The 14,659-nt window shown below is 41.4% G+C and overlaps 1 protein-coding gene across 1 annotated transcript in view; it reads right to left on the bottom strand.

Annotated features, from left to right (window-relative positions):
• LOC126276213 (proton-coupled folate transporter-like) overlaps window positions 1-14,659 on the bottom strand; it is a 196,322-nt gene that overhangs the window by 19,908 nt on the left and 161,755 nt on the right. Inside the window, exons 7-9 of the mRNA XM_049977261.1 lie at window positions 5,802-5,903; window positions 5,116-5,253; window positions 4,746-4,829 (exon numbers count right to left, since the gene is read on the bottom strand). Of these exons, the coding sequence (XP_049833218.1) occupies window positions 4,746-4,829; window positions 5,116-5,253; window positions 5,802-5,903 (324 nt within the window). The remainder of the gene's footprint in view (window positions 1-4,745; window positions 4,830-5,115; window positions 5,254-5,801; window positions 5,904-14,659) is intronic.

The following is a 14,659-nucleotide window of genomic DNA, read 5'->3' as shown; positions in this document are numbered from 1 at the left end:
AAATTACCGAACTATCAGTTTAATAAGTCACAGCTGCAAAATACTAACGCGAATTCTTTACAGACGAATGGAAAAACTGGTAGATGCGGACCTCGGGGAGGATCAGTTTTGATTCCGTCGAAATGTTGGAACACGTGAGGCAATACTGACCTTACGACTTATCTTAGAAGAAAGATTAAGAAAAGGCAAACCTACGTTTCTAGCATTTGTAGACTTAGAGAAAGCTTTTGACAATGTCGACTGGAATACTCTTTTTCAAATTCTAAAGGTGGCAGGGGTAAAATACAGGGAGCGAAAGGCTATTTACAATTTGTACAGAAACCAGATGGCAGTCATAAGAGTCGAGGGGCATGAAAGGGAAGCAGTGGTTGGGAAAGGAGTGAGACAGGGTTGTAGCCTCTCCCCGATGTTATTCAATCTGTATATTGAGCAAGCAGTAAAGGAAACAAAAGAAAAATTTGGAGTAGGTATTAAAATTCATGGAGACGAAGTAAAAACTTTGAGGTTCGCCGATGACATTGTAATTCTGTCAGACACGGCAAAGGACTTGGAAGAGCAGTTGAACGGAATGGACAGTGTCTTGAAAGGAGGATATAAGATGAACATGAACAAAAGCAAAACGAGGATAATGGAATGCAGTCAAATTAAATCGGGTGATGCTGAGGGAATTAGATTAGGAAATGAGACACTTAAAGTAGTAAAGGAGTTTTGCTATTTAGGAAGTAAAATAACTCATGATGGTCGAAGTAGAGAGGATATAAAATGTAGACTGGCAATGGCAAGGAAAGCGTTTCTGAAGAAGAGAAATTTGTTAACATCGAATATAGATTTATGTATCAGGAAGTCGTTTCTGAAAATATTTGTTTGGAGTGTAGCCATGTATGGAAGTGAAACATGGACGATAACTAGTTTGGACAGGAAGAGAATAGAAGCTTTCGAAATGTGGTGCTACAGAAGAATACTGAAGATAAGGTGGATAGATCACGTAACTAATGAGGAGGTATTGAATAGGATTGGGGAGAAGAGAAGTTTGTGGCACAACTTGACTAGAAGAAGGGATCGGTTGGTAGGACATGTTTTTAGGCAACAAGGGATCACAAATTTAGCATTGGAGGGCAGTGTGGAGGGTAAAAATCGTAGAGGGAGACCGAGAGATGAGTACACTAAGCAGATTCAGAAGGATGTAGGTTGCAGTAGGTACTGGGAGATGAAGCAGCTTGCACAGGATAGAGTAGCATGGAGAGCTGCATCAAACCAGTCTCAGGACTGAAGACAACAACAACAACAACATGTTCTAGGGGACTGATGACCATAGATGTTAAGTCCCATAGTGCTCAGAGCCATTTGGACCATTTTTTTTAACACTCTGCTATTATGCTACCCTTCTTGGTTTCCTCCTATGTGTCAATCTACTAATCTCAGAATAGCTCTTGCACTCATCGTTCTCAATAATTTGTACCATGTATTGTAATCTTTCTCTCTTCCCCTATATTTTCTGTCCTCTAAGACGCACTCTAGTGCGACAGGAGTTATTCTCTGATATCCTACCGCATGTCCTATCAACATGTCCCTATTTTTCTAGCAACTGTTTTCCCAAAGATTAATTTCTTTGGAGAATCGCTTGATTTTTCTATCTTGTCAACTAATTTCATTTTCAGCTCATTTTGTAACACTACATCTCAACCACTTCGATTCTCTTCTTTCTGGTTTTCTCATATTGCGTGATTCACTCCCATACAATGGTGTTCTGTTACTGATAGACATTCTCCGAAACGCCTTTCTAAAATCCGGCCTGTGTCTGATATTAGCAGATTTCATTTGGAGGGGAATTATCTCTCTTTCCTTGACAGTCTGAATCCTACACCCTCCTCGCTCCATCCATTGTCCTTTACATTGTTTCCAAAATAGCAAATTCCTTCACCTCGTCTTCTAAATCGTGCCCTGTTTTGATGTTTAGGTTGTCACTAGTCAGATTTTAGCTGCTCCCCATCATAGTCGTCTATCTTTGAATCCATATTTTGTGCTCATTAGGTTTTTCATTCCGTTCAACAGATGTAATTTTTCCTGACTTTCACAGGGGATAAAGGTCATCAACGAATCTTGTTGTTGATATACTTTCATCCTCAATTTTAATCCTACTTCTGAATCTTATTTTTCCTTCCTTCGTTATGTCTTAGATATACAGATTGAACAGTAGAGGAGAAAGGCCTTATCCCTGTTCACTCCTTTTCTAATCCGAGTACTACCCTGGTGATATTCCATTCGTATTGGCTCCCTTGAATCTTGTAAATATAGTGTATTACCCGTCTTTCCTTAAAGTATACACTTATTTTCCTCAGAATTTCATACATCTTGCACCGCTCTGGGTCACAGAATGTTTCTTTAGACAGAGTCTTGATTTTTCTTAAGTCTTAAACCTCTCACATTATTCTGGGCATCATCTTGGACGCATTGACGGAAGCTCATTGTACGATACTTCCTGCATTTATCTGCCGTTGTGGCCCACGGGTTTGTGTCGATAATATTCTTCCGAAAGTTCTCTATGTCTAGTCTGACATTATACACAAAAACTTGAATAATCGTTAGGCTTCCTCATCCCCAACATATTTTAGATATTCCAGAGGAATGATATCTAACGTTTCTGCCTTTTCTGATCTACATCTACATACATACTCCGCAATTCACCATACGGTGCGTGGCGGAGGGTACCTCGTACCACAACTATCATCTTCTCTCTCTGTTCCACTCCCAAACAGAAGGAGGGAAAAATGACTGCCTATATGCCTCTATACGAACCCTATTCTCTCATATCTTATCTTTGTGTTCTTTCCGCGAAATGTAAGTTGGCGGCAGTAAAATTGTACTGCAGTCAGCCTCAAATGCTGGTTCTCTAAATTTCCTCAGTAGCGATTCACGAAAAGAACGCCTTCTTCCCTCTAGAGACTCCCACCCGAGTTCCTGAAGCATTTCCGTAACACTCGCGTGATGATCAAACCTACCAGTAACAAATCTAGCAGTCCGCCTCTGAATTGCTTCTATCTCCTCCCACAATCCGACCTGATAGGGATTCCAAACGCTCGAACAGTATTCAAGAATAGGTCGTATTAGTGTTTTATAAGCTGTCTCCTTTACAGATGATCCACATCTTCCCAAAATTCTACCAATGAACCGAAGACGACTACCCGCCTTCCCCACAACTGTCATTACATGCTTGTCCCACTTCATATCGCTCTGCAATGTTACGCCCAAACATTTAATCGACCTGATTGCGTCAAGCTCTACACTACTAATGGAGTATTCAAACATTACGGGATTCTTTTTCCTATTCATCTGCATTAATTTACATTTATCTACATTTAGAGTTAGCTGCCATTCTTTACACCAATCACAAATCCTGTCCAAGTCATCTTGTATCGTCCTACAGTCACCTAACGACGACACCTTCCCGTACACCACAGCATCATCAGCAAACAGCCGCACATTGCTATTCACCTTATCCAAAAGATCATTTATGTAGATAGAAAACAACAGTGGACCTACCACACTTCCCTGGGGCACTCCAGATGATACCCGCACCTCCGATGAACACTTACCATCGAGGAGAACGTACTGGGTTCTATTACTTAAGAACTCTCCGACCCACAAAGGTTGGAGCTAGTACTGGTGCAATTCATAACAAAATCTGTAACAAGTTGAAGTACCACAAAACATGTGCAAGATGGGCCCCAAAGGAGTTACCACGGCTACACAAGGAAACAAGGTTGAGAGTCTGCACAGAGCTAAAGAAACGTTATTAAAGAGAAGGTGAGCACTTCGTCAACAAAATTTTAACTTGTGATGAAACTTGGGTTAACTATTATGAGCCAGAATCAAAAAGAGAAAGCATGGAGTGGAAGCACACGAACTGAACTGTCAAGAAAAAGTCATCCCAATCTCTGTGCAACACAGATTTTAATACTGCATCTCGCGTGTCCTCTAATACTTCTATCGTACTGGAAGATAATTCCTGTGTCAAGGCCTATCCGCAATCTCCTCTGCCTTTCACACTGAAATTTATTTTGCCCTCTCAATGTCTCCCGATTCTCTTCAGATTCAACTTAATCTTTATTACTGCTAAACTACGCATCTGCACCTGGTCATCTCCACAGTTCAATAACTAATTTCGCTCTGCCTGTCTCTCCGTTACTTAAGTCAATTAGTATCCATCTGTACCGTCTGTCCTTTTCTAAGTATACCTACCGCTCATTCGATTTTTGAGCAGCGTATTTGCTAATACTATTAAACTCCTATGGAACTCAAGTCTTTATCTTGTCTCGTTGCTATTGCTGAGCCCGTACTCTCCATTAAACTGCCTTGTATTACTTCCTCTATTGTTGTGTTCCTATTCTCCACGGTCGTCAGTTTTGAGTCCCGCTTTATACACATCGTTATCTATTCAAATATTTTGTGTTCATTCTGTCTCGTCATCTTCTCCTTTTGACGTTAGTGTGTAGATATGAAGTATGATTGTTCGCGTTCGTTTGGTTCCTATCGCTGCGCTGTTCATAGTAACTATGTCATTGCTCTGTCTTCCTATCCATTACGTATCGTTCTCCCTTTACAACAGTTTCTGTTGCTTCTAATGTCATCATATATTCGTCTGAGCACACACCGATATCTTCATTCTCACGTTAACCTCCCCATTAGATAAAAAAATCCGTAAAACTGCTGTTATAAAAGTAAGATGATTTCTGAACTGCACTCACCTATCTCGTCCTTGGCGACCAACTTCGTCAGCATTGCCTTGACCTGAACCCAGATTAAGGCTCCGAAGCAATTTATAGCTCCGCCTGCAAACAAATCAAAACACATTTCATTGAGAGGTGCCATGTAGCGTCAGACAGGATAAGTAGGATCTTGGTGATGGAGAACGCTACACAAGTTTTTTTGTCTGAATATACTTTGTATAATAAGACAAAGAAACACAAAGCAACATGTAAAGTAGCAATACATAGGATCAAGATACGTTACATAAACAATGGAATATAGAGCAAGAGTAGGGAAAGTGATAATTGTTAATGACGCCATATGATAAATCATACACAATAAGAAGTTGCAGGATAGCTAACAACTTACCCAGGTACATGTACCACCACTCTGGTGATATGGCATAAATTATGGAGGCAGCGATCTTGCAGGAGAAGGTGTTGAGGGCTACCCAGCCATCGGCTAGTTTCAGCCACCTCACAAACAGCATCACGCCCACCATGGTACCTGCCGATATCGAGCGGGTTATTTGAAGCAGTGATTCACCTGCTCATTGATAGAGCGAAGCAGGGTGACAAATATTAACCAACGTTTTTCTTGTTACTATTCCTCTTTCTCGCCAAACAATCTTTATAGATCGTTGCATGGTGCTCTTACGACCTTACTGAAAGATAATCTGTTCTGCAAGTACTTACAATAAAAGCTCAAATAATTTCCCAACACCTACTACATTTACTCAAAGTGTCCTAAAGGCTATAAAATAAAATTCTTTAAATAGAAGACAAAACAGGACTGATCTCTGGATGACAAAATTTATGCAAATCGCACCAAAAGAACAGGACACGCAGGAATCCACAATTAAATGCTTCGGATGGACAACCACTTGCGGTTACACTTAGAGTAGCTTTGAGTACACGGAGAGGAAAAATGTTTCTTGATCAATCAATGACTATGTTAACTGAAAGTTTTAGTATTAACGATGTTTACAGTGTGCTTAATTGGATTTACAATACTTTTGGACATATCTAAAAGTATAAGTAACGCTAATCCCTCACCTACAGCAGTGGTGCCGTTGGTAAAGAATCCGTAGAGAAGAAATGTGTCCAAGGTCCAATGGAACTTTCCGTTCACGAACGGGTAGTTGACTGCGCCTTCTCCTGCAAATGTAGAATACATTTCGTATTTGTTACGATATTGCTCTCCACGTGAGTTGCTGATCTTGGTTGATTAACTGTATCTGAGTAATGAATGTGTCATCTTTCCTTTCAACATAACTAGATCACAATGCCAAAACGCTGAAAATCACTTGAACAGCTGATATGCCCTGCTGATAATGTTGCACTAATAACGGAAACAGCTAGTGACTGTGTTTCAAACATTTACTTCTGTCTTCTCCATTAACTGCAAATAGCTTCGTGGAAATCGCTCAATGAACAGCAAGGGAATAGAGACTCATGAAATGAGCTTTCGAGAGCCGCGCGGTCTGGGGCGTCTGCCCGGCTTCCTCTCGTCGGAGGTTCGAGTCCTCCCTCGATATGTGCGCGTGTGTGTCGTCCTTAGCGTAACTCAAAGTTAGATTAAGTAGTGTGTAAGCTTAGGGACTGATGATCTCAGCAGTTTGGTCCCATAAGACCTTACCACAAATTTCCAAATTTTTCAGCTTTCGAGAAGTGACAATGGAGCAGTAAGCACAGGGTTAGGGAAATTGCTAATCTGTTGGCATGAAATTTAGAATTCATTCCTTACTGTTTCTACATATCGTTGTGGTCTCTCGTCCGAAGACTGGTTTAATGAATCTCTCCCTTCTGTTCTATCCTGTGCAAGCCTCCTCATTTCTGAGTAGCTGCTGCAGCCCATCTCCTCCTGGATCCAATTACTGCTTTCATCTCGTGGTCTCCCTGTACGATTTTTACCCGCCACACTTTCCTCCAATACTAAATTGGTGATCGCTTGACGTCTCAGAATGTGTGCTATCAACTAATCCCTTCTTCTAGTCAGGTTGCGCCATAAACTGCTTCTCCCCCCAGTTTTGTTCAGTACCTCTTCATTAGTTATGTGATCTACACGTCTAATTATCAGCATTCTTCGTAGCATCTCATTTCAAAAGTTTCTTTTTTCTTCTTATCAAAATTGTTTGACATCCACGTTTCACTTCCATACATGGCTACACTCCATATAAATAGTTTCACAAAAGCTTCCTAATACGTAAATCTATATTCGATGTTAACAAATTTCTCTTCTTCTGAAGCGCTTTTCTTGCCATTGCTATTCTATATTGTATATCCTCTCCTCTCTGGCCATCATCAGTTATTTGATGCCCAAATAACAAAACTCATCTACTACTTTAAGTGTCTCATTTCCTAATGTAATTCTCTCAGCAACACCTGATTTAATTCGACTACGTTCCATTATTAATGTTTTGCTTTTGGTGATGTTCGCTTTATATCCTCGTTTCAAGACACTGTCCATTCCGTTTAACTGCTCTTCTAAGTCCTCTGCTGTCTTTGACAGAATTACAATATCATCGGGAAATCTCAATGTCTTTACTCCTTTCCCCTCTTGATTCTTATAAGTGTCCTCTGGTTTCTGTAAAGTTGTAAACTAAACAGCCTTTTGCTCCCTGTAATTAACCCCAGCTACCTTCAGAATTTCAAAATTCGTATATTCCAGTCAAAATTTTAAAAAGCTTTCTCTTTGTCAACAAATGCTACACGCTGATGTTTTCCTTCTTTAAACTATCCTCTAAGGTAAGTCGTGGGTTAGCATTTCCTCGCGTGTTCCTACGTTTCTCTGGAATCTAAACTGACTTTCCCGATGTTGGCTTCTACCAGTTTACCATTTCTTCGGTGAAGAGTTCGTTTTAGTATTTCGCAACCATGACTTATTAAACTATCCGCAATAGTCCGTACCTAGTTTCTTTGGAATTGGAATTACTATGTTCTTCTTGAAGATGGAGAGTATTTCGCCTATCTCATACATCCTGATAAACAGATGAAAGAATTTTGTCATGGCTGTCAGTAGTTCTGAGGGAATGTCGTCTAGTCCCTGGACCTTGTTTCGACTTAAGTCTTTCACTGCTCTACCAAATTCTTCTCGCAATATCAATCATATACATCTACATCCTCTTCCAATTCTATAACATTGCCTTCAAGTTCATCTCTGTTGTACAGATTCCCTATAAACCCCTACCATCTTACAATTTTCCCTTGCTTGCTTATGACTGGTTTTCCATGTGAGCTCGTGATACTCGTGCAGCAGCTTTTCTTTTCTGCAGTGGCCTCTTTAGTTTTCGTATAGCCGGTATGTATATTTTACCTCTTTTACCTAATGATGATGTTGTTATTGTTGTCGCGGTCTTCAGTCCAGAGACTGGTTTGATGCAGCTCTCCACGCTACTCTATCCTGCGCAAGGTTCTTCATCTCCGAGTAACTGCTGCAACCTACGTCCTTCTGAATCTGCTTATTGTATTCATTTCTTGGTCTCCCTCTGCGTTTTTTACCCTACACGCTGCCCTCCAACACCGATTGGTGATACTTTGATGCCCCAGAACGTGTCCTACCAACCGATCCTTTCTTCTAGTTAAGTTGTGCCACAAATTCCTCTTATCCACAATTCTAGGCAGTACATCCTCCTTATTTACGTAGTCTACCAATCTAATCTTCAGCATTCTTCTGTAGCATCAAATTTCGAAAGCTTCTGTTCTCTACCTGTCTAAACTATTTTTCGTCCATGATTCACTTCCGTACATGGCTACACTCCATCCAAATACTTCCAGAAAAGACTTCCTGATACTTAAATCTATACCAGATGTTAACAAATTTATCTTCTTCAGAAATGCTTTTCTTTCCATTGCCAGTCTGCATTTTATATCCTCTCTATTTCGGCAATCATCAGTTGTTTTGCCCCCTGAACAGCAAAACACACTTACTACTTTGTTTCCTTTGCTAATCTAATTCCTACGGCATTACCTGATTTAATTAGACTACATCCCATTATCCTTCTTTGCTTTTGTTGATGTTTATCTTGTATCCTCCTTTCAAGACACTGCACATTCCATTCAACTACTCTTCCAGGTCCTTTGCTGTCTCTGACAGAATTAGAATGTCATCGGCGAACCTCAAAGTTTTTCTTTCTTCTCCATGGATTTTAATTCCTACTTCAAATTTTTCTTTTGTTTCCTTTACTGCTTGCTCAGTATACAGATTGAATAACATCGGGGACAGGCTACAACCCTGTCTCAGTCCCTTCTCAACCACTTCTTCCCTTTCATGTCCCTCGACCCTTATTACAGCCTCCTGGTTTCTGTACAAATTGTAAATAGCCTTTCGCTCCCTGTATTTGACCCCTGCCACCTTCAGAATTTGAAAGAGAGTATTCCAGTCAACATTGTCAAAAGCTTTCTCTAAGTCTACAAATGCTAGAAGCGAAGGTTTGCCTTTCCTTAATCTATCTTCTAAGATTAGTCGTAGGGTCAGTGTTGCCTCGCGTATTCCAACATTTCTACGGAATCTAAACTGATCTTCCCCGAGGTCGGCTTCTACCAGTTTTTCCATTCGTCTGTAAGGAATTCGTGTTAGTCTTTTGCAGCCGTGAATTATTAAACTGATATTTCGGTCATTTTCACACCTGTCGACACCTACTTTCTTTAGGATTGGAATAAATATATTCTTCTTGAAGTCTGAGGGTATTTCGCCTGTCTCACACATCTTGCTCATCAGGTGGTAGAGTTTTGTCATGGCTGGCTCTCCCGAGGCTATCAGCAGTGATAATGGGATGTTGTATGCTCTCGGGGTCTTGCTTCGACTTAGGTCTTTTAGTGCTATGTCAAATTCTTCACACAGTATTATATCTCCCATTTCATCTTCATCTACGTCCTCTTCAATTTCCATAATATTGCACTTGTATAGACCCTATATACACTCAGTCTACCTTTCTGCTTGGGACTGGTTTTCCATCTCAGCTCTTTATATTCAAACAAGTGGTTCTCTTTCCTCCAATGGTCTCTAATTTTCCTATAGGCAGTATCTATCTTACCCCTACCCATACAATTGCCCTCTAGCCATCCATGCTCAGCAATTTTGCATTTCCTCTCGACCTCATTTTTGAGATGTTTGTATTCCTTTTCGTTTGCTTCATTTACTGCATTTTTATATTTTCTCCTTTCATGAATTAAATTCAAGATTTCTTGTGTTACCCATAGATTCTTAGCAGCCCTCGTCTTTTTACCTACTTAAACTTCTGCTGCCTTCACTATTTCATCTCTCAAAGCGCCTCTTTCTTTATCTATTGTATTTCTTTCCCCTGTACTTGCCAATCGTTCCCTAATGTTCTTTCTGAAACTCTCTGCAACCTCTTGTTCTTTCAGTTTAACCAGGTCCCGTCTCTTTATATTTCTACCTTTTTGCAGATTCTTTAGTTTTAATTTACAGTTCATAAGCAATAAATTGTGGTCAGAGTCCGTATCTGCCCCTGGAAATATCTTATAATTTACAATTTGATTTATAAATCTCTGTCTTATCATTATACAGGGTGCCCATAAAGTAAGCATCCATTTTGCGGAAAACGTACATGTGGATTATTTCTGTTACAGATACCGTGAAGAGACCACAATGTTAACAATTGCCGAAAGAATCACAATTATTCTGGAACAAGTACCGGAAGGATGCTCCTACAAGTCTTGCCATTCGGAAGCTCGTCAACAAATTCCAGCGTACAGGATATGTAGCTGATGAGACGCGTATTGTGCGATCACTGGTCAGCCCACAATCTGTACAGCGTGTGAGGGAAGCTATAGAAAGAAGTCCAAAGGCTTATACCCGCCGGCTGAGTCGTCAACTACCCATGCCAAAATCCACACTGTGGAAAGTGCTTCACTACACCTTTAAAAAGAAGGCATATCATATCCAGGTGCTTCACGAGCTAGAGGATGAAGACCACGCGGTACGAGCAACCATGTGTAATGATCCGCATCTGGGCAGAGGAGAAACCCCATGAATTCACTGGGTGGCAAAGGGACCCTCCCAAAGTCAGAGTGTGGCTTGGTCTCGTGAAAAATAGGATCTATGGGCCGTTTATGTATGCTGAAAAGACAATTACCGGAGCATCCTACCAGGACATGCTTCACTTGTTCTTGGAGCCACAGTTGCAACAGGACGGTATCCTTGCCTCTGTCATGTATCAACAGGATGGGACACCACCCCGCTATGCAAACATTGCCAGGAACTACCTGAACGAGAACTTTTCTAACAGTTGGATACGAAGAGCTGCATTTCGCATGTGGGATGCACGCTCAGCCGACCCCCTTCCCATGGACATTATGCTACCAGGGTGCCACATGAAGGAACTGAAACGGTGAATACGAGAGGTATGCTTGCTAATAACCCCTCAAACGTTCCACGCAACCACAAGGCGATGGGGACCGTGTGTTGCCAACGAAGGTGGACATGTTGAAGAGCATTAGCTACTCTCTCTAAATATAATGTTTATTTTGTTGTAGCACATTTGGAAAATGAAAATGGATACTTACTTTATGGGCCCCCTGTATAATCTATCTGAAACATTCCAGTGTCTCCAGGCCTCTTCCACGCACACAACCTTCTTTCATGATCCTTAAACGAAGAGTTGGCTATAATTGCGTTACGCTCCATGCAGAATTCTACCAATCTGCTTTCTCTTTCATTCCGTGTTCACCTACTACTTTTCATTTTCTTCCTATACCTACTATTGAGTTCCAGTCCCACTTGACTATTAAATTTTTGTGTCCATTAACTATCTGAATAATTTCTTTAATCGCATCATACATTTCTTCAAGCTCTGCATCATCTACTACTTTAAGGCGTGGATTTTGTGTCTAACTTGGCTACAAAAATGCATTCACTATGCTGTTCGTAGTAGCTTACCCGTGCTCCTGTTTTTTATTCATTATTAATCCTACTCCTGCATAACCCCTATTTGATTTTGTATTTATACCCCTGTATTACAGGACCAGAAATCTTGTTCCTCCTGCCACCAAACTTCACTAATTGCCACAATATCTAACTTTAAGCTATCCCCGCCCGGAGATCCGAATGGTTCAAATGGCTTTGAGCACTATGGGACTTAACAGCTATAGTCATCAGTCCCCTTGAACTTAGAACTACTTAAACCTAACTAACCTAAGGACATCACACAACACCCAGTCATCATGAGGCAGAGAAAATCCCTGACCCCGCCGGGAATCGAACCCGGGAACCCGGAGATCCGAATGGGGGACTATTTTACCTCCGGAATATTTTACCCAAGAGTGCGCCATCATCATTTAACCAAGCATGCCCTCACGAAAAATCACGTCTGTAGTTTCCCCTTGCTTTCAGCCGTTTGCAGTACCAGCACAGCAAGGCCGTTTCGGTTAATGTTACAAGGCTAGATCAGCCAATCACCCAAACTGTTGCCCCTGCAACTACTACTGAAAAGGCTGCTGCTCCTCTTCAGGAACCACACGTTTGTCTGGCCTCTCAAAAGATACCCCTCCGTTGTGGCTGTACCTATGCTATTTGTATCACTGAGGTACGCAAGCCTCCCCACCAACGGCAAGGCCCATGGTTCAAGGGGGGCACATAGTGAGACATGCTTCTAAATCCTTACATACGTTCTCTAGCCATTCCTGGTTAGCCGTTTTGCACTTCCTATCAATCTCATTTTTAGACACTTATATTCGCTTTCATTTACTACATTTTTATAGTTTCGCCTTTCATCAAATTAATTCAAAGTCTCTTGTGTTATAACAGGGCTTCTACATGTGTCTTTTTGCCACTTCGATCCTCAGCTGCTTTCACTACTTCAGCTCTCAAAGCGACCCATTCGTCTTCTACTGTGCTCCTTTCCCCCGTTCTAGTCAGTCGTTGCCTAATGCTCTTTCTGAAACTGTCAGCAACCTCTCGTTCTTTCAAGTTAATTAGGTCCCATCTCCTAAATTTCCTACGATTTGGCAAATTCTTCAATTCATAACCAATAAATTGTGACATCTGCCCCTGGAAATTTCTTACCCGTTAAATTCTGGTTCCGAAATCTCTGTCTACCATTTATAGTCAGTCTGAAACATTGCGGTGTTTCCAGGTCTCTTTTACGTATACAGCTTCTTTCATGCTTCTTGAACCAAGTGTTAGCGATGATTAAACTATGCTCTGTGCAAAATTCTACAAAGTGACACGCTCTTTCTTTCATTTCCCCCATAACTATTACTTTTCCTTCTCTTCTTTTTCCTACTATCGAATTCTAGTCCCCCTTCACAAATAAATTTACGTCTACGTTAACTATCTGAATAATTTCTTTTATCCCATCATATATTTCTTCAGTCTCATCATCTGTGGAGCTATTTGGTGTATGAACTTGTACTGCTGTACGATGCTGCAGTGCCTATGTAGTTCAGAATTACAATGTTATGTTCCTTCGGAGATGCATGCATGCGTGATGACTGGGTGTTGTGTGATGTCCTTAGGTTAGACTCGAACCCGGAATTCCCGATCATCGCGAGCGGTCGCCTTCCCATTTCGCTATCCGAACACGACTCACGTCCAGACCCAATCTTCCACATGTTGTGAACCATGTGACTACAACCTGCACTCGTACATTTCACGTATTTCATAATGTCTGCAGTCGCGACAAAAATGTCATTACCAACACCACATTCAGTTCGAACGAAGTCGCGTAATCGGGTTATGAAAAGCTGAATGCTCCTTCTGCCGCATACATGATTGCTGGCAGCGGTGGTCACGTGAATGTACGGTCGTAAGAAGACCAGGCTTCAAATGGCTACATGGTACTACCGAGGTCTTTAGAAGAGCATAGCGTTCCAAAGGATTGGAAAAGGGCACAGGTCATCCCCGTTTTCAAGAAGGGACGTCGAACAGATGTGCAGAACTATACACCTATATCTCTAACGTCGATTAGTTGTGGAATTTTGGAACACGTATTGCGTTCGAGTATAATGACTTTCCTGGAGACTAGAAATCTACTCTGTAGGAATCAGCATGGGTTCCGAGAAAGATGGTCGTGTGAAACCCAACTCGGGCTATTCGTCCACGAGACTCAGAGGGCCATAGGCACGGGTTCACAGGTAGATGCCGTGTTTCTTGACTTCCGCAAGCCGTTCGATACAGTTCTCCACAGTCGTTTAATGAACAAATTAAGAGCTTATGGACTATCAGACCAATTGTGTGATTGGATTGAAGAGTTCCTTGATAACAGAACGCAGCATGTCATTCTCAATGGAGAGAAGTCTTCCGAAGTAAGAGTTATTTCAGGTGTGCCGCAGGGGGGTGTCGTAGGACCGTTGCTATTGACAATATACATAAATGACCTTGTGGATGACATCGGAAGTTCACTGAGGCTTTTTGCAGATGATGCTGTGGTGTATCGAGAGGTTGTAACAATGGAAAATCGTACTGAAATGCAGGAGGATCTGCAGCGAATTGACGCATGGTGCAGGGAATGGCAGTTGAATCTCAATGTAGACAAGTGTAATTGCTGCGAATACATAGAAAGATAGATCCCTTATCATTTAGCTACAATATAGCAAGTCAGCAACTGGAAGCAGTTAATTCCATAAATTATCTGGGAGTACGCATTAGGAGTGATTTAAAATGGAATGATCATATAAAGTTGATCGTCGGTAAAGCAGATGCCAGACTGAGATTCATTAGAAGAATCCTATGAAAATGCAATCCGAAAACAAAGGAAGTAGGTTACAGTACGCTTGTTCGCCCACTGCTTGGATACTGCTCAGCAGTGTCGGATCCGTACCACACAGGATTGATAGAAGAGATAGAGAAGATCCAACGGAGAGCAGCGCGCTTCGTTACAGGATCATTTAGTAATCGCGAAAGCGTGACGGAGATGATAGATAAACTCCAGTGGAAGACTCTGCAGGAGAGA

Source organism: Schistocerca gregaria, chromosome 1 (genome assembly GCF_023897955.1).
Source record: "Schistocerca gregaria isolate iqSchGreg1 chromosome 1, iqSchGreg1.2, whole genome shotgun sequence".
NCBI lineage: Eukaryota > Metazoa > Arthropoda > Insecta > Orthoptera > Acrididae > Schistocerca > Schistocerca gregaria.
This window is presented reverse-complemented; position numbering and strand designations above follow the sequence as displayed.